The 16,770-nt window shown below is 44.8% G+C and overlaps 1 protein-coding gene across 1 annotated transcript in view; it reads right to left on the reverse strand.

The window, feature by feature from the left end:
* Positions 1-16,770, reverse strand: part of LOC311359801 (dedicator of cytokinesis protein 3-like) — a gene marked incomplete at both ends in the record, with an annotated part of 45,613 nt that overhangs the window by 26,316 nt on the left and 2,527 nt on the right. Inside the window, 12 exon segments of the mRNA XM_084479836.1 lie at positions 342-453; positions 456-488; positions 1,125-1,185; positions 1,284-1,365; positions 1,784-1,938; positions 3,081-3,122; positions 4,478-4,562; positions 5,274-5,422; positions 7,480-7,576; positions 9,273-9,328; positions 13,180-13,220; positions 13,857-13,940. Coding sequence (XP_084335962.1) covers positions 342-453; positions 456-488; positions 1,125-1,185; positions 1,284-1,365; positions 1,784-1,938; positions 3,081-3,122; positions 4,478-4,562; positions 5,274-5,422; positions 7,480-7,576; positions 9,273-9,328; positions 13,180-13,220; positions 13,857-13,940 — 997 coding nt within the window.

The raw sequence follows: 16,770 nt of genomic DNA on the forward strand, positions 1-16,770 counted from the left end.
GATGCAACAGGATGATGACACCGTTGTATTAAATTATGAGATCAAATAATCCCATGGCACATTTAATGTCTGATATACTTAAATGATATAGAGTTTGTAAAGTTATTAAAGTGTGGCTATAATTAAACCTTTTCTTTATATATTCCTCTCATAGAGCATTTAATTTGGTCTCACTTCCTGAAATCGTTTATTTTTCTATTTTCCAAAAAAACAAAACACGAACGCAAAGTGCTCTATGAACAAACTTAACTTTGCTCGAGATTCAAGATTCAAAGACAAAAAAAAACACAGAACGAAGGGAAGAAAGAAGAAAGAGAAGTGTTCCTCCGGTCACTGCTTACGTGTAGATCTTGAGCACAAAGTCCTTCTCCTCCTTGAGGTCGGTGATGGTGTGGAACACGTCCGTCATGGCCAGCACGGCGCAGCCGTAGGGCCGTCTGTACAGCACGTGGGCGGGCCTTTCTTCGAGTCATTCAGCAGCATACGACCTGAGGCGCAAAAACACATCAACAACTCTAGGGGGGAGGGAGGGAGGGAGGGAGGGGGTGGCCCCCCAGGTCTGATTCTGACCTGGTGACCTCCGATACGTGTCGTTCCCTCTCTTTATTCTCCAGCCATGCTCCTGTGTTCAATGTCCTTCCCGTAAAGGCACAAAGAGCCCGTGGAAAATATGTTTAAAACACATGAATTCTGTCAAGGCTCATCTTGTCTTGTGTGCTGCACCGTAACACCGTAAGAAGCAAAAGGCTCAAGACTCACTTGTTCAGAGTTCACCTAGACTCTGCATAGCCTCCCCCCTTACCGCCCCCCCCCCCCCCCCACCCCTCTTGCGCACATCGTATGTTGTACGTCCTTGCATTTAAAAATAGTACTTAGCATTGTGTAGTATCTTATCCTAGCTAGCTTTGTTGTATATGGGGAAGGGGTTAACCTAACAATTGTAAGTGCTTGGCACTAGGTTCTATGAACATTCTTACTGTACTGACAACAATATATTGTTTCTCCTTCTTCTGACAAATGTACTTATTGTAAGTCGCTTTGGATAAAAGCTCTAAATGTAAATGTAAATGTAAATTTAAAGAAAGGGGAATGATTGACACATTGGGTTTTTGAACTTGACTTACCAGTTCTTATGACTTGTGCAACAATGTATAGGTCTCTCTTTAAGTCTTTGCTGCTTAGGTCCTGCAGAGGAACATAATGTAGACAATGTGATCAGAATACCTTTGGGGCAGCTCAAATCTTTAAAAAAAAGGTTGATTTTACAAGTGAACCATTATTACCGTGAAGAGTGCACACAGCCGGTCAACCTTCTCTGGATTCTTTGGCCCTCCATTCTTGTTCAACCTGACCATGAACTTCTCACTGCAAGAGTCACCCATGGAATATTATAAAGTACACCCGCTGTATTGTAATGAATGCAAAGCACATGTGTGTGGGAGTGTGTGTGTGTGTGTGTGTGTGTGTGTGTGTATGTGTGTGTTAGTGTGTGTGTGTCTGTGTGTGTCGGTGTGTGTGTGTGTTTGTTTCGGAATGTGTGTGTATTTGTTTCGGTGTGTGTGTGTGTGTGTGTGTGTGTGTGTGTGTGTTTTGGTGTGTGTTTCGGTGTGTGTGTGTGTGTGTGTGTGTGTGTGTCTGTATGTGTCTGTGTGCATGTGTGGGTATGAGCATCTGTTTGTGTGTGCGTGCGTGCATGTGTCAGAGTGTGTGTGTGTGTGTGTGTGTGTGTGTGTGTGCATCCGTCCATGTGTGTGTGAGTGTGTGCGTGCGTGCGTGAGTGTACCTGATCTGCTTGGCCTCACGTGTGTCATAGAGGAAGAAGAAGACGTCTGCGTCTTCACTGATGCTGTTGTAGGTGAAGCTCTTCAGGTTGATGAAGAGGTGGTGCGACACAGGGACACGGCAACTGTCGCCATGGCGCTGCCGCGTACCGTCACCCTGACAATGAGATAGAGAGATAGAGAACCTTAGCAACTAACAAGTCATTCCCACACACACACACGCTTTTAGACAAACGTTTGGATTCCTTTATTCGTCATCGGTTCCATACAGATCAGCACAAAGAGTGTTAGGTCGTTTGGTTTAGGGTTAGCCAAAGAGTTCTATTTGCTTGTATAGGTACCATGAATTTCATTTCCACCTTGCGTATATGTGGGTGTTACACAAAAAACATTGCCACATTTAGAACCATTTAGCTAAGTAATCATTCGGTGAGCTACAATTGGTGGTTTGGTGGCAGATTTCTAAGTGATATTACTACCAAAAACATGTATGTTGTTACTGAGCAGATGCTAGTATCAAAAGCAACGTACAGTGATTTCCCAGACCCAGGTCATTAAGGAGCAGGTATAGGGCTAGGTATCCTGTTCAAGGCTGCGGACATGGGGATCAAACCGAGTACCTTTAAAATGTGAGTCAGACACCAATAGGCTACCATCCAGCCCAAAGTCAGTCTGTTAAGGTTAGAGTTTCCCTCACAACAATGCACATGGCTTGAGCGCATAAGGGGGCCTGTGAATGGACTCAGGGTATGGCTCATCATAAGTTGGTTCTGAGGGGGAGGTGAGTCATCTTAAAGCACGGTGCTTTGGGCAGTGTAGTCACAGTAAAACTAGAATGTAATTATGCATGAAAAAGTTGCATTTATCAGTGTGCGTGCGTGTGTGTGTGCGTGTGTGCATGTGTGATCCAGGGGTGAGTGAGGGGTGGAGGTAGCCTGTAGGCGGTTGAGTTGTAGTCAGAGTGCCCCCTGTGTCTTAATAACAGTGCATTACTGTGTAGGCATAATCTCAGTGGGTCCGGCGGCGCGGCTCGCATAGCCACACACAACGCACCGACGTAGCACTTTCCTGAAAGCCTCCGCATGTACAGTGTGACGTGGAACCCGAAAGCGGGGGCATTTGATGCTAACACTCACAATACGGAAAAAACAAGATTTCACCATAACAACGGGTGCCTGGAAAGATCTCTGCCAGGGGGAAAACGTTTCAGGAAGAACAAATGGCAAAGGAATGCAATACAAGGAAGTGTGGTCATCTATTTTTTAATAGCGGATGCACAGCTGCAATGAAAAGCCGTACCTGGGTTGTGCTTTGCTGGCCACAGTGTCTGCTGGATACATGCTATAAACAAACAAACACACACACACACACACACACACAGAAACAGAAAAACAGAGAGGGAGATGTCAGTTCAGTTGCTGTACTACAACACGGGACACGTTCGCCTCCCAACAACTTTCTACACACGCTGGCCCCGAGGTCTGCTCCCATCCCCTGGTTCAGAATTGGACAAAATAACTCACCCACTTATATTGGCAAGAGGCTGTACTTCAATGTAAAAAAGAAGCCCACATCATGTAGAAAACGTGTGCATGTGGGAGAGGAGTGGACAAAGCTGGCTAATCCCCCGCCCCCCCCCCCCCCCCCCCCACACACACACACACACACACACACACACACACACACACACACATACACACAAAGACACACACTGCCCAGTGGTCTAACAGAGCCCCCACTACACCGACCTGAAACGGCGCCAAGGGTGTCTGTCCTGCCAAAAAAACTAACTCACTTTCATCGACATTCAGGAGTTATTTTTCTTTGGCACGGGTCAGCGCTTAACTTTGTTTTTAGACGCACGTCCAACTAAATGCAGGGAAAATGTAAATGTAAGGAGGACGGCGGATACCTCCTGTGCGGTTGGGGAGCTGTGTTGCGTGCAGACATTTGGCCGATGGCCAGATGGAAGCCTCCTCATTTACTTAACCGTGGAGCTGCCACATCACATGACCTGCATTTGATTACCACTGTGCCGTAACCACATGCTCCTAATTTGGATCTGCTTGAGCGATTCTCATCTCCCACCCCTAATAGTAACGGCAACACCCACCTCAGTCAGTCTCAATCAAAATCACGTCACAAAGCGACGCCCTCGTTTATACGGCAAAAGCATTATTTTTCTACACGCCCGTCGTCACGTTTCACCCAATGAACCGCGTCCTCCGAGCCCACACGCGCAGCGTGTCATACGGCGTTACGTCCCGCCCGTCTAGCTCGCCAAGGCGCACGCCAGCGTCACATAGCAGCAGCTGGGTAGCGCTGCCTTCTGTGAGTCACCTTCTTATGGATGGTTTGATCCACGTTCTGCACACATCGCCACACATCGCCACACAACATGTTCTTATCGGCCAAACCACACCCAAGCAGAGGGGGACGAGAGGAGCATATTGCAAGGGAAGCGAGGAACGTTTTGTAGTAATTATTACTTTCAATTATTAACAAATCCATAAGGAACCCCCATGTCAGGGATGAATGTTTTAATATGATGAAGATCAACTCAATCCTGGATCGATTGACATGATCTTATCGACCGCCCAATGCTACTCTGAGAAAATAGGAACAGTTGAATGTGAACACAATCACTAAATGTTACATTGTATAAGTGTGTGTTTAAAAATAAATTGTGACTGTACCATTTTATAGAGTTCCGAAATGCTGATCTGATCCGGATCCACCATCTCAAACTCCTTCCTGGGAACAAGGTCTAAGCCCAGGTGCCTGATGGAGGAGGGGTGAGGGGGGTCGAGAGAAAGGTAGAAAGGGAAAAGGGAGCTTTTAGAGTGACATCTGTCCAGGTGAAGAACAACAAAACAGTAGTAGTAGTAGCAATAGCAATGGTTAAGAAAACATTGAATTGTTAATCTCCGATCCTGCAAACCTTAGTTCACAAGATGGAAATCCTCTCACATGTAAGATAAATGCGAAGCCTGATGTAGATTGTTTGTACCATGATACCACTGGTAATTAAGTGGGTAGCACTGAGCTAAAAATGCACATCCAATTAGCTAGGGCTTATTACCGGGCCCCTAGCCAATGAAGCTCTGATAAGCAGAGTACTCCCATGTATAAACATACATCAGGTCTCGCCAGCGATGCATGCTGATGTTGACCAAGACAATGAAGGAACACTATGAAGTCCGACGAACCCTACATTAACCGACAGATGGCCCATTGACCTCATGCGTTTTCTAAGCATAACCCCCTCTGCCCATAAAATGACATCATACATTACACACATCATACACATATTACATCGCAGAGGAGGACTATCTAGAACCAGAAAAACAAAGAAAAGGCGTTTGTTGTAGAGCAGGGAAAGGAAAGGTGAAAATGAAAGTGATAATCAGGCATCCTAAGGCATCCGATTTATTTCGCAACTTTTGCTGTGAGGTCCGTGTCGTAGATGCTTGTGTTTTGTCGGCCACTCACTCGTTGCCCCAGTCCAGTCGCACAGTGATGTGTCGTTTGATCTCGCGGGTCTGGTCCTGGGCCAGGTGACCCTGGATCAGCTGGCGACGCAGGTCCATCAGCTCGTTCATCACATGGCGCAGCTTATGGAACAGGTCCACCTTGTGTTTCTGAGGCCAAGGCGGGACCAGAGACCAGGGTTAGGAGGACGGGTTCTGGAAGCAGGCGCCTCGCATCTTGTCAATCTCGATCACACAGTCTCTAACCCAGGGGCTTCATTGTATTACCTTTATTTATGTTTGTATCGATCACGGTTGCTGACCTCTCGAATGGTAATGTCAAGTGATGCGTATTATTAATGAAGTCTGGCAGGGAGAGGCAGAAATAACCTGCGTCTGTAATTCCAGTCATAGGAGAGCCACGCTGGTTTTCCACCGAATCAGAATTTTTCTATGCTTCTATTCATCCCACTATGTTTCACCGTGCCAATAAAACATCCCTCCTAAATTAAACACATAAAGAAATATTAAACGATACAGTCCCCATGTCAAATTTTTTGCCTCATTTTCCATGATGTAATCTCCATGATCGTCCTTTCATAAAATAACACAGGTTATTCAGGTTTTTTTTGCACTCCGAGTCTTGAGACAAGCACACATTACCACCCAGGTTTGTTTACATAACGGCACAGGATGAAGTCATTTCCTACCGCTCGGCATGTAAATTTAATGAGGATAAGAGAGTAGGTTCTGAGCGGCTGGGAGATGCCGGAAAGCACATCTCTTGATTATCCCTCTCGGATTATTCCGTGGGGCTCATTATGTACATTACAACTAATGCACATTTATGCTTAGACCATTGCTTCTTCAAGTACTGCTATAAACTGTAATTGGCTGCTATAAGAACGGCGGATAGGTAGCAACATCCCCACGTAGCCCATAATACATGCCTTTTTTCTGCTTTTGGACTATCACAACCCCAACTATAGCTTTTACCGCACAAAGGGAGTGTCTGTGTGTGTGTGTGTGTGTGTGTGTGTGTGTGTGTGTGTGTGTGTGTGAGCAACCAAAGCGAGCGCTAGTGTTAAATCAGTGGTGCACACATTAGCCGAGCTCCAGAGGAAGTTACATCACAGCGGTCACGCCTCAGGCCCCTTGGTTTGGCTGGGAGCATGAGCAGTCTTCACCCAGGCGGTTATGTAAGGAGACACTGCCAGCTCGGCCGGCATATCCGCTCTACCCCGCTCCGTGCCCCCACCCCCCCCCCAAAAGCCCACCGTGTCTGCCTGGCCGCACCGGGATGCTCGGGAGGAGGACGTTTGTGTGTTTGTGAGGGGGCCTCAGGTTTCCCCCGGTAACGTATATATTTCTATATTTCATTTTGTTCATCTCTTTTGTTCCTCACAGGGCCGGCCTGACGCAGAGTGAGGAGGTCTCCGTGGAGAAGGAGGTGGGGGGGAAGGGGGGGAAGGGGCGGGCAAGATGGAGAGCAACGTCTGAAGGACACCGCATGTAATTGGATAGGACGGCTGTGAGCGCCGCTATCTGTGGCCAACTAGCCGTCCTTGTGCCTCATGGATAGTGTTTGAGAACATGGCTGGGGTTTGACAGTGAGAAGGGCTGGCTTCAAAATATGTTTCTGAGCTACCGGTGTGTGTGTGTGTGTGTTTGTGCAACTATCCGTGTTTGTTTGAATTCACCTGTAACTGTGAAAGTATAGAATATAGAATAACCTGTAGAGGATTATAACATAACTGCAAGGCATTATTTAATTAAAATCCCTTTCCTTAACAAGCATCATTCTTTAAGAGTAATACAATGTATGCTTTCCCAAGTCCACTCAAACTCCTTAGGATATACGCCTTTATATTGAAATTGAAGGATTTTTCTGAAAGACTGCATTCCCATGTGCTCCTCACCCTACTGGGCATGCACAAATGTGTCTATGAACAGAACATTCAAGAGACACACTAAGGTCCTGTATAAAAAAGTAATTTAAGTGTGAAAAATTGATCAATATTTGCAACAGTGCGTATTTTTATTCGGGACCGTTTGGCGTAAACGATTGAGCCAGAACCCGCGAGAGACGTGTGAATTAGTCGAACACATGGAGACCATTTTGAATCAACACATCTAACACCCCGTCAGCCCCGTGCTGCACCTGTGTTTGTGTCATTGAGAGTTCACAACACTGTGATGCAATGGAGATAATGCGAAGTGTGACTGACCACATAGAGCTGCTTCCACAACACCGCCCATTCCTGCAGCGTGGAGGTGGTCTCTGTGATGATGGGGTCCTCCAGGGGCACCACCGTCTCACAGAGCCTGGGGGCCCGCACCAGAACCACGTGTTTAAACACACGCACGCACGCACACACACACACACACACACACACACACGCACACACACAGTGACAGAAATGCCACCGAATAAGCAAACAGGACAAACAGAGACGCAAACAAACCAATCACGTTTTGTGAGCTGTGAAGAGCAAATCTGCATACAATATTAATCATAACAATATAGAAAATAATAATAATGAATTCATCATTATTATAAAGAATAATATAGCCTTTTGTGGTTATCTGTTCTTTTTTTTCCCCACATTCATGGCAAATCATCAGAGGAGAAAGGAAACAAGCTTTGGATAAAACAACAGCGATGGCATGAAAGACAGACACATGACTCATTTCTTCTTTTGTAAAGGCTCCGCTATGGCATGCAATCAACACACCCAACTTTGATACATCAAAAATTTCCCCGGTTTCGTTGCTCGCGCTACAAAGAAAGATGTCTCTTGATCAAATCACACTACAGCCCCAATCCGTTACATGGAGGAACCAAAGAGGTGATGTTCTATGTTGCGGGAGGAGGAACCCTTCAGAGGAACTACAAAGACAGGCTGTAGCTTTACCTCACTCACTCACAGCACAGCACAATCCTCCAAAGTCAAAACTCAAAGCACGAATAACGTCAATTTCCCTCCTCATCTGAACGATTGTATTTGTTCCATTGCAAACAGGAGGTCCCCTGCTAGGCGGTGGCTGTACCGCGGGGCAGTGTTAACAGTGTGATGTATGCTACTAGTTGGCGCCGTGGCCCACAACCACAAGATGAGATCTGTGTGAGCAGTGGCTGATAAAGATCTGCTCTGCCTTCTGCTGTCTTCGCCTTTTGTCGTTCAACTTTCCACACACAGTACGAATTTTGACAAGGGTCTTTTGTGCGTGTGTGTGTGTGTGTGTGTGTGTGTGTGTGTGTGTGTGTGTGTGTGTGTGTGTGTGTGTGTGTGTGTGTGTGTGTGTGTGTGTACAGTATGTGCAAGTGTGTGTGTGTGTGTGTGTGTGTGTGTGTGTATACTAGTACTGGCTCTGATTCTACGCCCGCATGTGCATGAGGATCAAGAAGGATTCAAGACAATAGAGGAAGAGAAAAGACGCTTTGCACGCTCAGACGCCAGCCAACTGAAAGACGTCAGTGGTGTGACTCAAACCGAGAGCGGGCGTCATTCGATTAGCTATCAAGTGAAACAAATAAATCAAGTAGGTAATGTGTTGCTCTAGCTTCTTTTCATCACTGCTGTGGGGTGACAACGCGATATAAGTACACCTTGGTGTCCTTCACTAGATCTGATGACGGTGGTGGTGACGAAGAGTGTGAGATCAACGCTTTTACTCCCACCTTGTTTTCCTTCTGGAACTAAATGTGGATTAGCCAAGATCACCCGGTTCACACTGAAGTACTCGTCTTGAGTCGTTCAGCAGACACTTTTATACAGAACTTAATGAGCAGGTATTTTCAACTCAAGGAAGCCTACAAGGAAGTGTAGGTCAGGGTTCAAACTCACAACCTGCAAGCTGGGAACATCCTAACCACTACGCTATCCTTACTCTCTCGTCACCATGAACAAATGACAAACACAAAAGGTAAATGACGACCCTGTGTGATTGACTGAAATTAACCAACAAAGCTTTAATAAAAACCTTGGAAAATGTGTATTTGTAAAAGCATTAGACTCACCCTCTGTTGGTCACTGTGGATTTCTTTAGGTGAACATAACCCGTTGGGAAAATACCCTGCGGAAATACAAAGTTACAGGTTAGGTAAAACAATGCTGTAAGGAGGTCACAATTAAGGGTTAAGACTAACCCTAACCTATATACAATTTAGGGGCCCCCTTCCTCCAACACCAGAGAAACACACTATTCTCTGTGAGTTTTTGTATTTACATTTACATTTACATTTAGGGCATTTAGCAGACGCTTTTATCCAAAGCGACTTACAATAAGTACATTTGTAATACATTGTATCTTAAAAAAAAAAAAAAAGCATTATCTACAGTTTGATCCAGGAGTTCAATCCTGTATTTAGTGTTTCCCTCTTCTCTGTGTTATTCTCCACACAAATATCCCACGCCTTCGGCCTTCAGTTTAATTAACAAGTGCCAAAGGCTGTTGTGTTTTCTACAGACGGCGACAACTTGCACACAACACAGAAGACAGGAGTACAGGACGCAGCACCTAATGGCCCTAATTGTGGCTTGACTTAGAGGGGAAGGACATTACAGACTGAATGGTGCCAAGTGCCAGACATGCATTTTGTCATCTTTATTCTAATCTGGCAGATGTGATGAATTGGCCAAGGCATGCACAGCTGATTTTCTCTCTTGAGATATATATACACACACACGCACACACACGCGCACACACACACACACACACACCCACACACACACACACACCCACACACACACCCACACACACACACCCACACACACACACATACACACACACTAAGTGCGTGGGTAAGTGTGAGGGTGGCAGACGACACAACAAAATGGAGGTATTTTGCTGGTTGCTACTGTAAATAGCTGGGGAGAGCGGTATTAGAGGCGAAACCACGGAGAGACACCCACCCCTCTCTTTGCAGACAGATTTAGCTTGTCGTTCCCTTAAATGTGCCGCACACACAAACACATCCACTTCTGCCCTTTCAGTTCAAAAGAGGCTAAGAGTTAAAAATAGAGATTGCCTGCTGGTGATAACCTTTTTCATAGTAGCGTATGCTGTTTCTAAGGGAAGGCACTGCTGTATTCATGAGAACCCTGACTTAGAGAATTGTAATGGGTGACCTATGGCTAAATGTGCAATCTTGAAACACAATTCGTAACCAGGGGGCAGGGATAGAAATAACTCTCAATCAATCATATAAGTGGGTGGTTATTTTTCGAGTAGCGCACAACCAAATAAGACAAAGTGATGCATACACAGTATATGATTTAAAATAAACAAAAGATAAATGAGTGAAATATTGCAAGACAGAGTGACTGATATTTACTGCATTATAATGATGATTATGTGTTCCTGCCACTCGCAAGGATCCATAAGGCAATTTGTAAATGGCTGTCTTTGGTGCAGTGATGAGTTTTTGGGCATGTCTTAAAACATCTGTGTTGGGCAACTCCAGCAGAGAAGCCAGATCAGACGCCGGCTCATGGAGAGTGGATGGAAGTGTAGTGAATGTAGGCACCAGAGGTAAGGCTCTATTTCCTGCTTCATTGGGGACCCGGGCAATAAGATAAACAAACACAATTAAACCAGCTCATCCTTTAAGTATCCACCCGCTAGGTAACATGCACTAATAGTTAGTAAAATAGTTGAAAAAGGGATTTTTATTCTATAGTTAGCATGCATTATTCAGGTCTAGCACATAGTAAATCATATATCTGTTTCCATATCATAAGCCAAAAATAGAATTGTACTGCACTGTGTAACCGCAGCTGCTCATTTGAAATGTCTCAAAGCGGGAGATAATTACCTTCATTATTTCGTTCCACAATCTTCCTATTCCAGCGTTGGATATAACATCTTGTGTGTGATGCTAGTATTGGGTATTTTCAGTTGGATGTCATCGTGTCCCTGTGGTCTTAAAGGGCACCACACAGTGTGTGGGGTTTGAAATACTCCATCTTTAGGTTATTCTCTGATCTGGGACAGTACGGTCTCTAAACCTAGGTCATGGGCCGGTCTTCTGCTGTTTTGGTTTCTGCCATTGGTATGTTCCAAACGGCACATATGGCAACATCATATAGGACGTAATGTACTTTAATGCACAACAGCACTTCCTGCCAAGCAAGACCAATGGCAGTGAAGTAATCATATCTAATCTAATCTAATCAAAATGAACCAGCATGGGAGAAGAGGCTCAAACAGGCTCTCTAAAGAGAATGAGATACTTTGGGCTCAGGGGCTTACACTTGAAACTATCACTCCATTCCCTTTCCACCCACTGCAGAGCAAATACTGCCTGCTGTGAAACCGGAACCACCCTGGTTGTGAGTGTGCGATCATATACGGTGTGGACTCTGGTAACTACTCTACCAGTAATTGTATTAGCTCTATTGAAGCTTGTGAGCTTGTCGACATTGTGAACACCTAGTCACTAGGGTTTGCCCCATCTGCTGGCTGGAATAAGATCACTGGTTCTGTTGAGGCTGTGGGCAGTGAACTCGAGAGATCATATCTAATGCAAAGTATATTTAATCATACAGTCATACAATAAACAGGACAACACACGGATGCCCATGTCATTTGGTGACTATCCGGTCATTTTAGCAGCATATTTTTAGTGAATTTTCTGAAGTTCAATATAGCCATAACTTCTGGCGGGAGACTCTACAGCAACCAGGAAGTACGAGGGTTGGAGTTACGCAGGGTTTCCTGTTTTGTAACGGATGTATTTTTCCGAAGATAAAGTAATTAGCGAGTGCAAGCAAAGGTTTCAGAAGACTACCAATGTATTTCTACAGAGGCCAGTCTACTACACAGGTTTGATTTGAAACTTTTACAGCCAATTTGTCTAAGGTCTTTGGTCTCTTAACAGGATGTTGAAGCTTCTATTCCCTTCTCTTCTATGGGAAAGGTTTAGATTTTACCAGTGCTGGCCGAGTTTGTGTTCGCTGTTGACCAAGGAGGGGCTCTGGCATTTGGAAGACAATGCTATCGTTTTAGTATAAAACTCTTCTGGATCCGAGATGAATGGTCATCCGTATCACATTTGTTGTGGTTGTTTCCAGTAGAGAGGTTGTTTCCAGTAGAGACCCGTTCCATGTAACACGCACCTACAGATCCCCACAATCCCCACCCCCGGCAACATGATTGGTCGAAATACATTCAAAGCTAAATAAAATGAAACACCTGGTTCACCCAGTCTTCAGCTGACTGCCAACAGACTTTACATGTTAATATAAAGTCAGATTTGTGAGACTTGCTTACAAATAACTATTATAAAATAATTCAAAAGAAATTCAAAACTTGAAAAACACCTGTCATGAATCACAACCTGGCGAATACCCAAAGAGACAAAGCTCTCATACCTTAGTATATATTATAACCCTTTATATAATAACGTATAATAAGCCCAATCATATGCTTAACCATGCAGTTCAGACGGCGTGTTGTTAGCGTGTACTGTATTCACACGGAGCTCCTCTCCCTGGTGCCACTGTTTACTGGCCAGGCTCCAGCTCAGCCACAGAGATTGCACGTTTTTGCGTGTAGGTGTGTGTGTATGTGTGTGTGTGTGTGTGTGTGTGTGTGTGTGTGTGTTGCGAGTGAGTGACACATTGCTATCAAATCTTAGCCAGAGGCGGAGTGTGACTGTGACACAATGCAGGAGTAATGGACTCAGTGGCCACTAGGCACTTGGCTTTGAATTGGTGCACACAGAAAGGTAACGCGGAAATATGGTGAGAAATGTTAGGAGGCAGAAACGTGGGAGGAGCACAAAACGCAGGTTTACACTCTCCAAATGGTTCTGAAGTCCCATGGTTTATATGCTCTGAATAATTTCTCTCCAGTCATGTCAATAAAACATGCATGACTGCATTGAACAACACAGACATACTTGTACACATGGACATATTTACCTTGACAGAAGGCTTCCTGGTGGAAAAGCCCCGGTACCAACCTAAAGGAAACACACATCCGCTTTTTAAGCACAGAAAATCATTTTGAGGGTTTGCCATTTGTTCAGATCCCTCTGCCTACTCTCTCTCCGCTGAGGTCGGCCACTATAGTGGCTGGAACCTCATGCTGCGCCAAAGAGAGCGCCACGCCAATATATCTTTTACCCCTCGCCCTTGAAAATCATACTTCCACATCCTCAAGTCAAAGTCAAGGTGTTATATTTGTCATATGCACAGTATATCACCGTGACCTGACCAGTGAAATGTCTTGTGATGGTATAAGCACAAGAAATAGCACAAGAATATTAGGAAGATATCTAATTATTTAAAAGAGTCACAAATACGCAGAAATAGCCCAAATATGGCAAGAATAGCACAAACTATACTAGCAGAGATGAAGCAATAGCTCCATGCCAGAGAATTGGGATACAAAGCATAAGTATCCAGGTGGCCGTAGACAAAGGGATAGTTTATCATGTGGATGTGTGCCTTTGACAATGTACATTCAATGGATGGTAATTTACATTGAATGTCAAGGCGATCAGAGCATGTGTAGAAGTGAGCATGCAGGAGCTGTACATTCTGTCCAGCAGCACTCAGCAACAGAACCAGAGCGGTTGCGGCGGCGGCGCCCCTACCTTCACACTTCTCCAGGATCTGCACGGTTTCCCCGACCTCCAGCACCAGGGCCTGACATACTGGGGAGCGGAAGCTGCTGATTACTGTGCAGAAAAAGACAAAAAACGAGAAAAGGAAGATCAACATTTTGTTATGTTTTTCATTTATTTATTTGTTTTATCGCGGCGCCTGCTGGTGCTCTTCAGAGAGACAGAGAGAGAGAGAGAGAGAGAGAGAGAAAGAGAGAGAGAGACCAGAGTGTGGCTTGTGTTGGGTTTCTGCCTTGGGACCCCTGATAATGCACGGTGGACATCCATGTGTTTTTGGGACTGCAGAAAGGCGGGAAACTGGGGGATTTTAATAAGCCGTTAGATGCAAGCATCTAAACACAGTGTATGCAGGAGGCACTGTTTAATCAACTGTAAACAATCTCCCACCCTGAGGTGGGTAGTCATTTTAATAGGCAATTAATTCTTAAGCAGGCCCAATTTTAGTGCAATGTCATGTTAATTGCACGGTCTACAGTAAAAAAAAAAAAAGATCCCACCCACAACTATAAAGTAGTTTGACTAAACGCTCCGCCTTAGCATGCATCTTGCTTGAGCCAGCTTTTGCAGCGTCGTGAAATCAGAGGCTTGGCCTGTACACACGCGGAAAGATCCAACCACGGAGAGAGAGAAAAAAAAACACTAAGTATACGTTTAATCTCCAAAGCACAACTCGTCACACTGAATTTCCCCCCACAGTGTAGCGCGTAGCCTCTGGCACCCCAGCCGCAGCCTGTTCCTGCGTTGGACGACACCGGCGAGAGCTAATGCATGCAAGCCTGAGAAAATATACTTTTGTTTGATAATGACAGGACTCCATTGACAATAAAAATTTTAAAAAGCATACAAATGGTGGCCCTTGGAGGAGTGCACCATGTGAGTCATTATGCTAATGAACTAGCCAGGGGACCTGTATGAGGGGGAGGAAGAGGAGGAGGAGGAGGAGGAGGAGGGCTAAGGGAAGGGTGCAGGGGCTCAGCTTCGGAGCCCGTTGGAGGGAAACAAGTGCTTAGTTCCTTTGCTATGGTAACTATAGCAACAGATCGTCCAGAAACCGGGGGGGCTTTCTCCAACTGTAACTGCTACAGGGACGTAGGATTTCTGGTTTCATATTTTTGTTTTTAATGGTGAGATTACAGAAGCTGTTGCTGAGCATTATTGTTCAAATCAAGCATAGGCGTCAAAGAGCGACGGGCGATGGCATACAACGAAAGTCGCCGTGTCACTGTTTTGTACTTTGCTTCAGGCGTGGGTTGTGCACTATTTGTGAGCCACCCTACTTATATGTCCTCCAAGTCAGTAAAAATACAACAACGGAAAAAAAACTAAACAGGAAAAGACACGCGTCAAACGGAAATGAATGGTGTGTTTGTTTACGAGAGCTGCTGACATCCCCCAGATGGCGGCGACAGTAATTACATATTAGCGGAACGTTACCTGGCATCTTGTATGCTGTTTGTATGCGTTGTTTCCTGTGCCAGTGTGCATTAAGCTTGAGGTGCTTTGGTGAATCCAAAAGCTAACACAATACAACAACTATCTACTCCCTATCACCGTTGACAGAATGAACACATGCCACGAAAATCAGCACATCTGGGAGGAAACGCTCAATGATTCTACTTACTAAATAATATAAATGATTCTTTCTCTCTTCGGATACTGCACTCCTTAGAGACAACACAGAAGTTGTGGCTACAGCCATGCAGAATAAGCCAAAGGCAGCCAAGGGTCCACCCTACCCCAGGGAACAATATGAGAGGAAGGAGCCTGACCTGATCATCTCTAGGCAGTGGGCAGCTAGTATAAAGCCTTCTTATAAAGTTTATTAGCATACATGAGATTCAACTAACACCTCTTCATGCTAGCTTAATGCTAACTTGTTTATTTTAAACAAACAAATATAAGCAAATGCTAAGTAAACGCCTATCAGAAAAGGCAGGGATGCGAGCCCATTACCAAAGTATTAAACGTATTTGTCATTATAACGATTGTGTCCACATAATAATAGATTTCCTTACTTTAGACGTGTCTGTGCAAAGAGAGGTTTCTGGAGCAGACATATATACACACACAAGCACACAAAAGCATGCATGTGGTAGACAATCATACACAAACACACCCACACACATGCATTCATACATACACACACACACACACACACACATGCATTCATACACACAAACACACTCATTCATACATACATGCACACACACACACACACGCACACACACGCACACGCACACACACGCACACACACACACACACACACACACACACACACACACACACACACACACACACACACACGCACACACATACACACGTTATAAATGGTGCTTGCCAGGGTGTTATTATTTTCTTGGTCTTTCTTTGTCACAATGATTTTGGCACACACAGCATTTAGCTTGTTGTCAGAGGCTTGACATTCAGAGTTTCAGTCTAACGTTGACCTATTTCACTTGGCTTCCTTTGCAGTCCTCTCTCGCTCTCTATCACTTTGTCCTCAAAAATGCTTCATATTTATTGTAAAATATGAAAACTAACTATAACTAATCTGAAGACCTCCATATCATAGCACCTTAATATTGGTGAATAATAAAAAGATTAAAAAAAAGAGGTAGAAGAAACAGCAATAATCTTTACTTAAGTGTCACAAAATGGATCGCCTTGCCTACATCACCTACAACAACCTACGTCACACAAATAAAAAGGAAAATGACCACTCGACCCGACAGGATCTTTGTTGAGGACCGAGCATCTGAACAGTTCACGTCCTTATTGTGCTGACCTTGATTTTATTCAAATGATGTGTACCTGGCTTCCTGTCCCCCCTTATGAGTGGACGGCAGGAGGGAGACCGGGTTGTCTGCCACCCTGAAGGATGCTG

Source organism: Micromesistius poutassou (assembly GCF_964030765.1).
Source record: "Micromesistius poutassou genome assembly, chromosome: 15".
Classification (NCBI taxonomy): domain Eukaryota; kingdom Metazoa; phylum Chordata; class Actinopteri; order Gadiformes; family Gadidae; genus Micromesistius; species Micromesistius poutassou.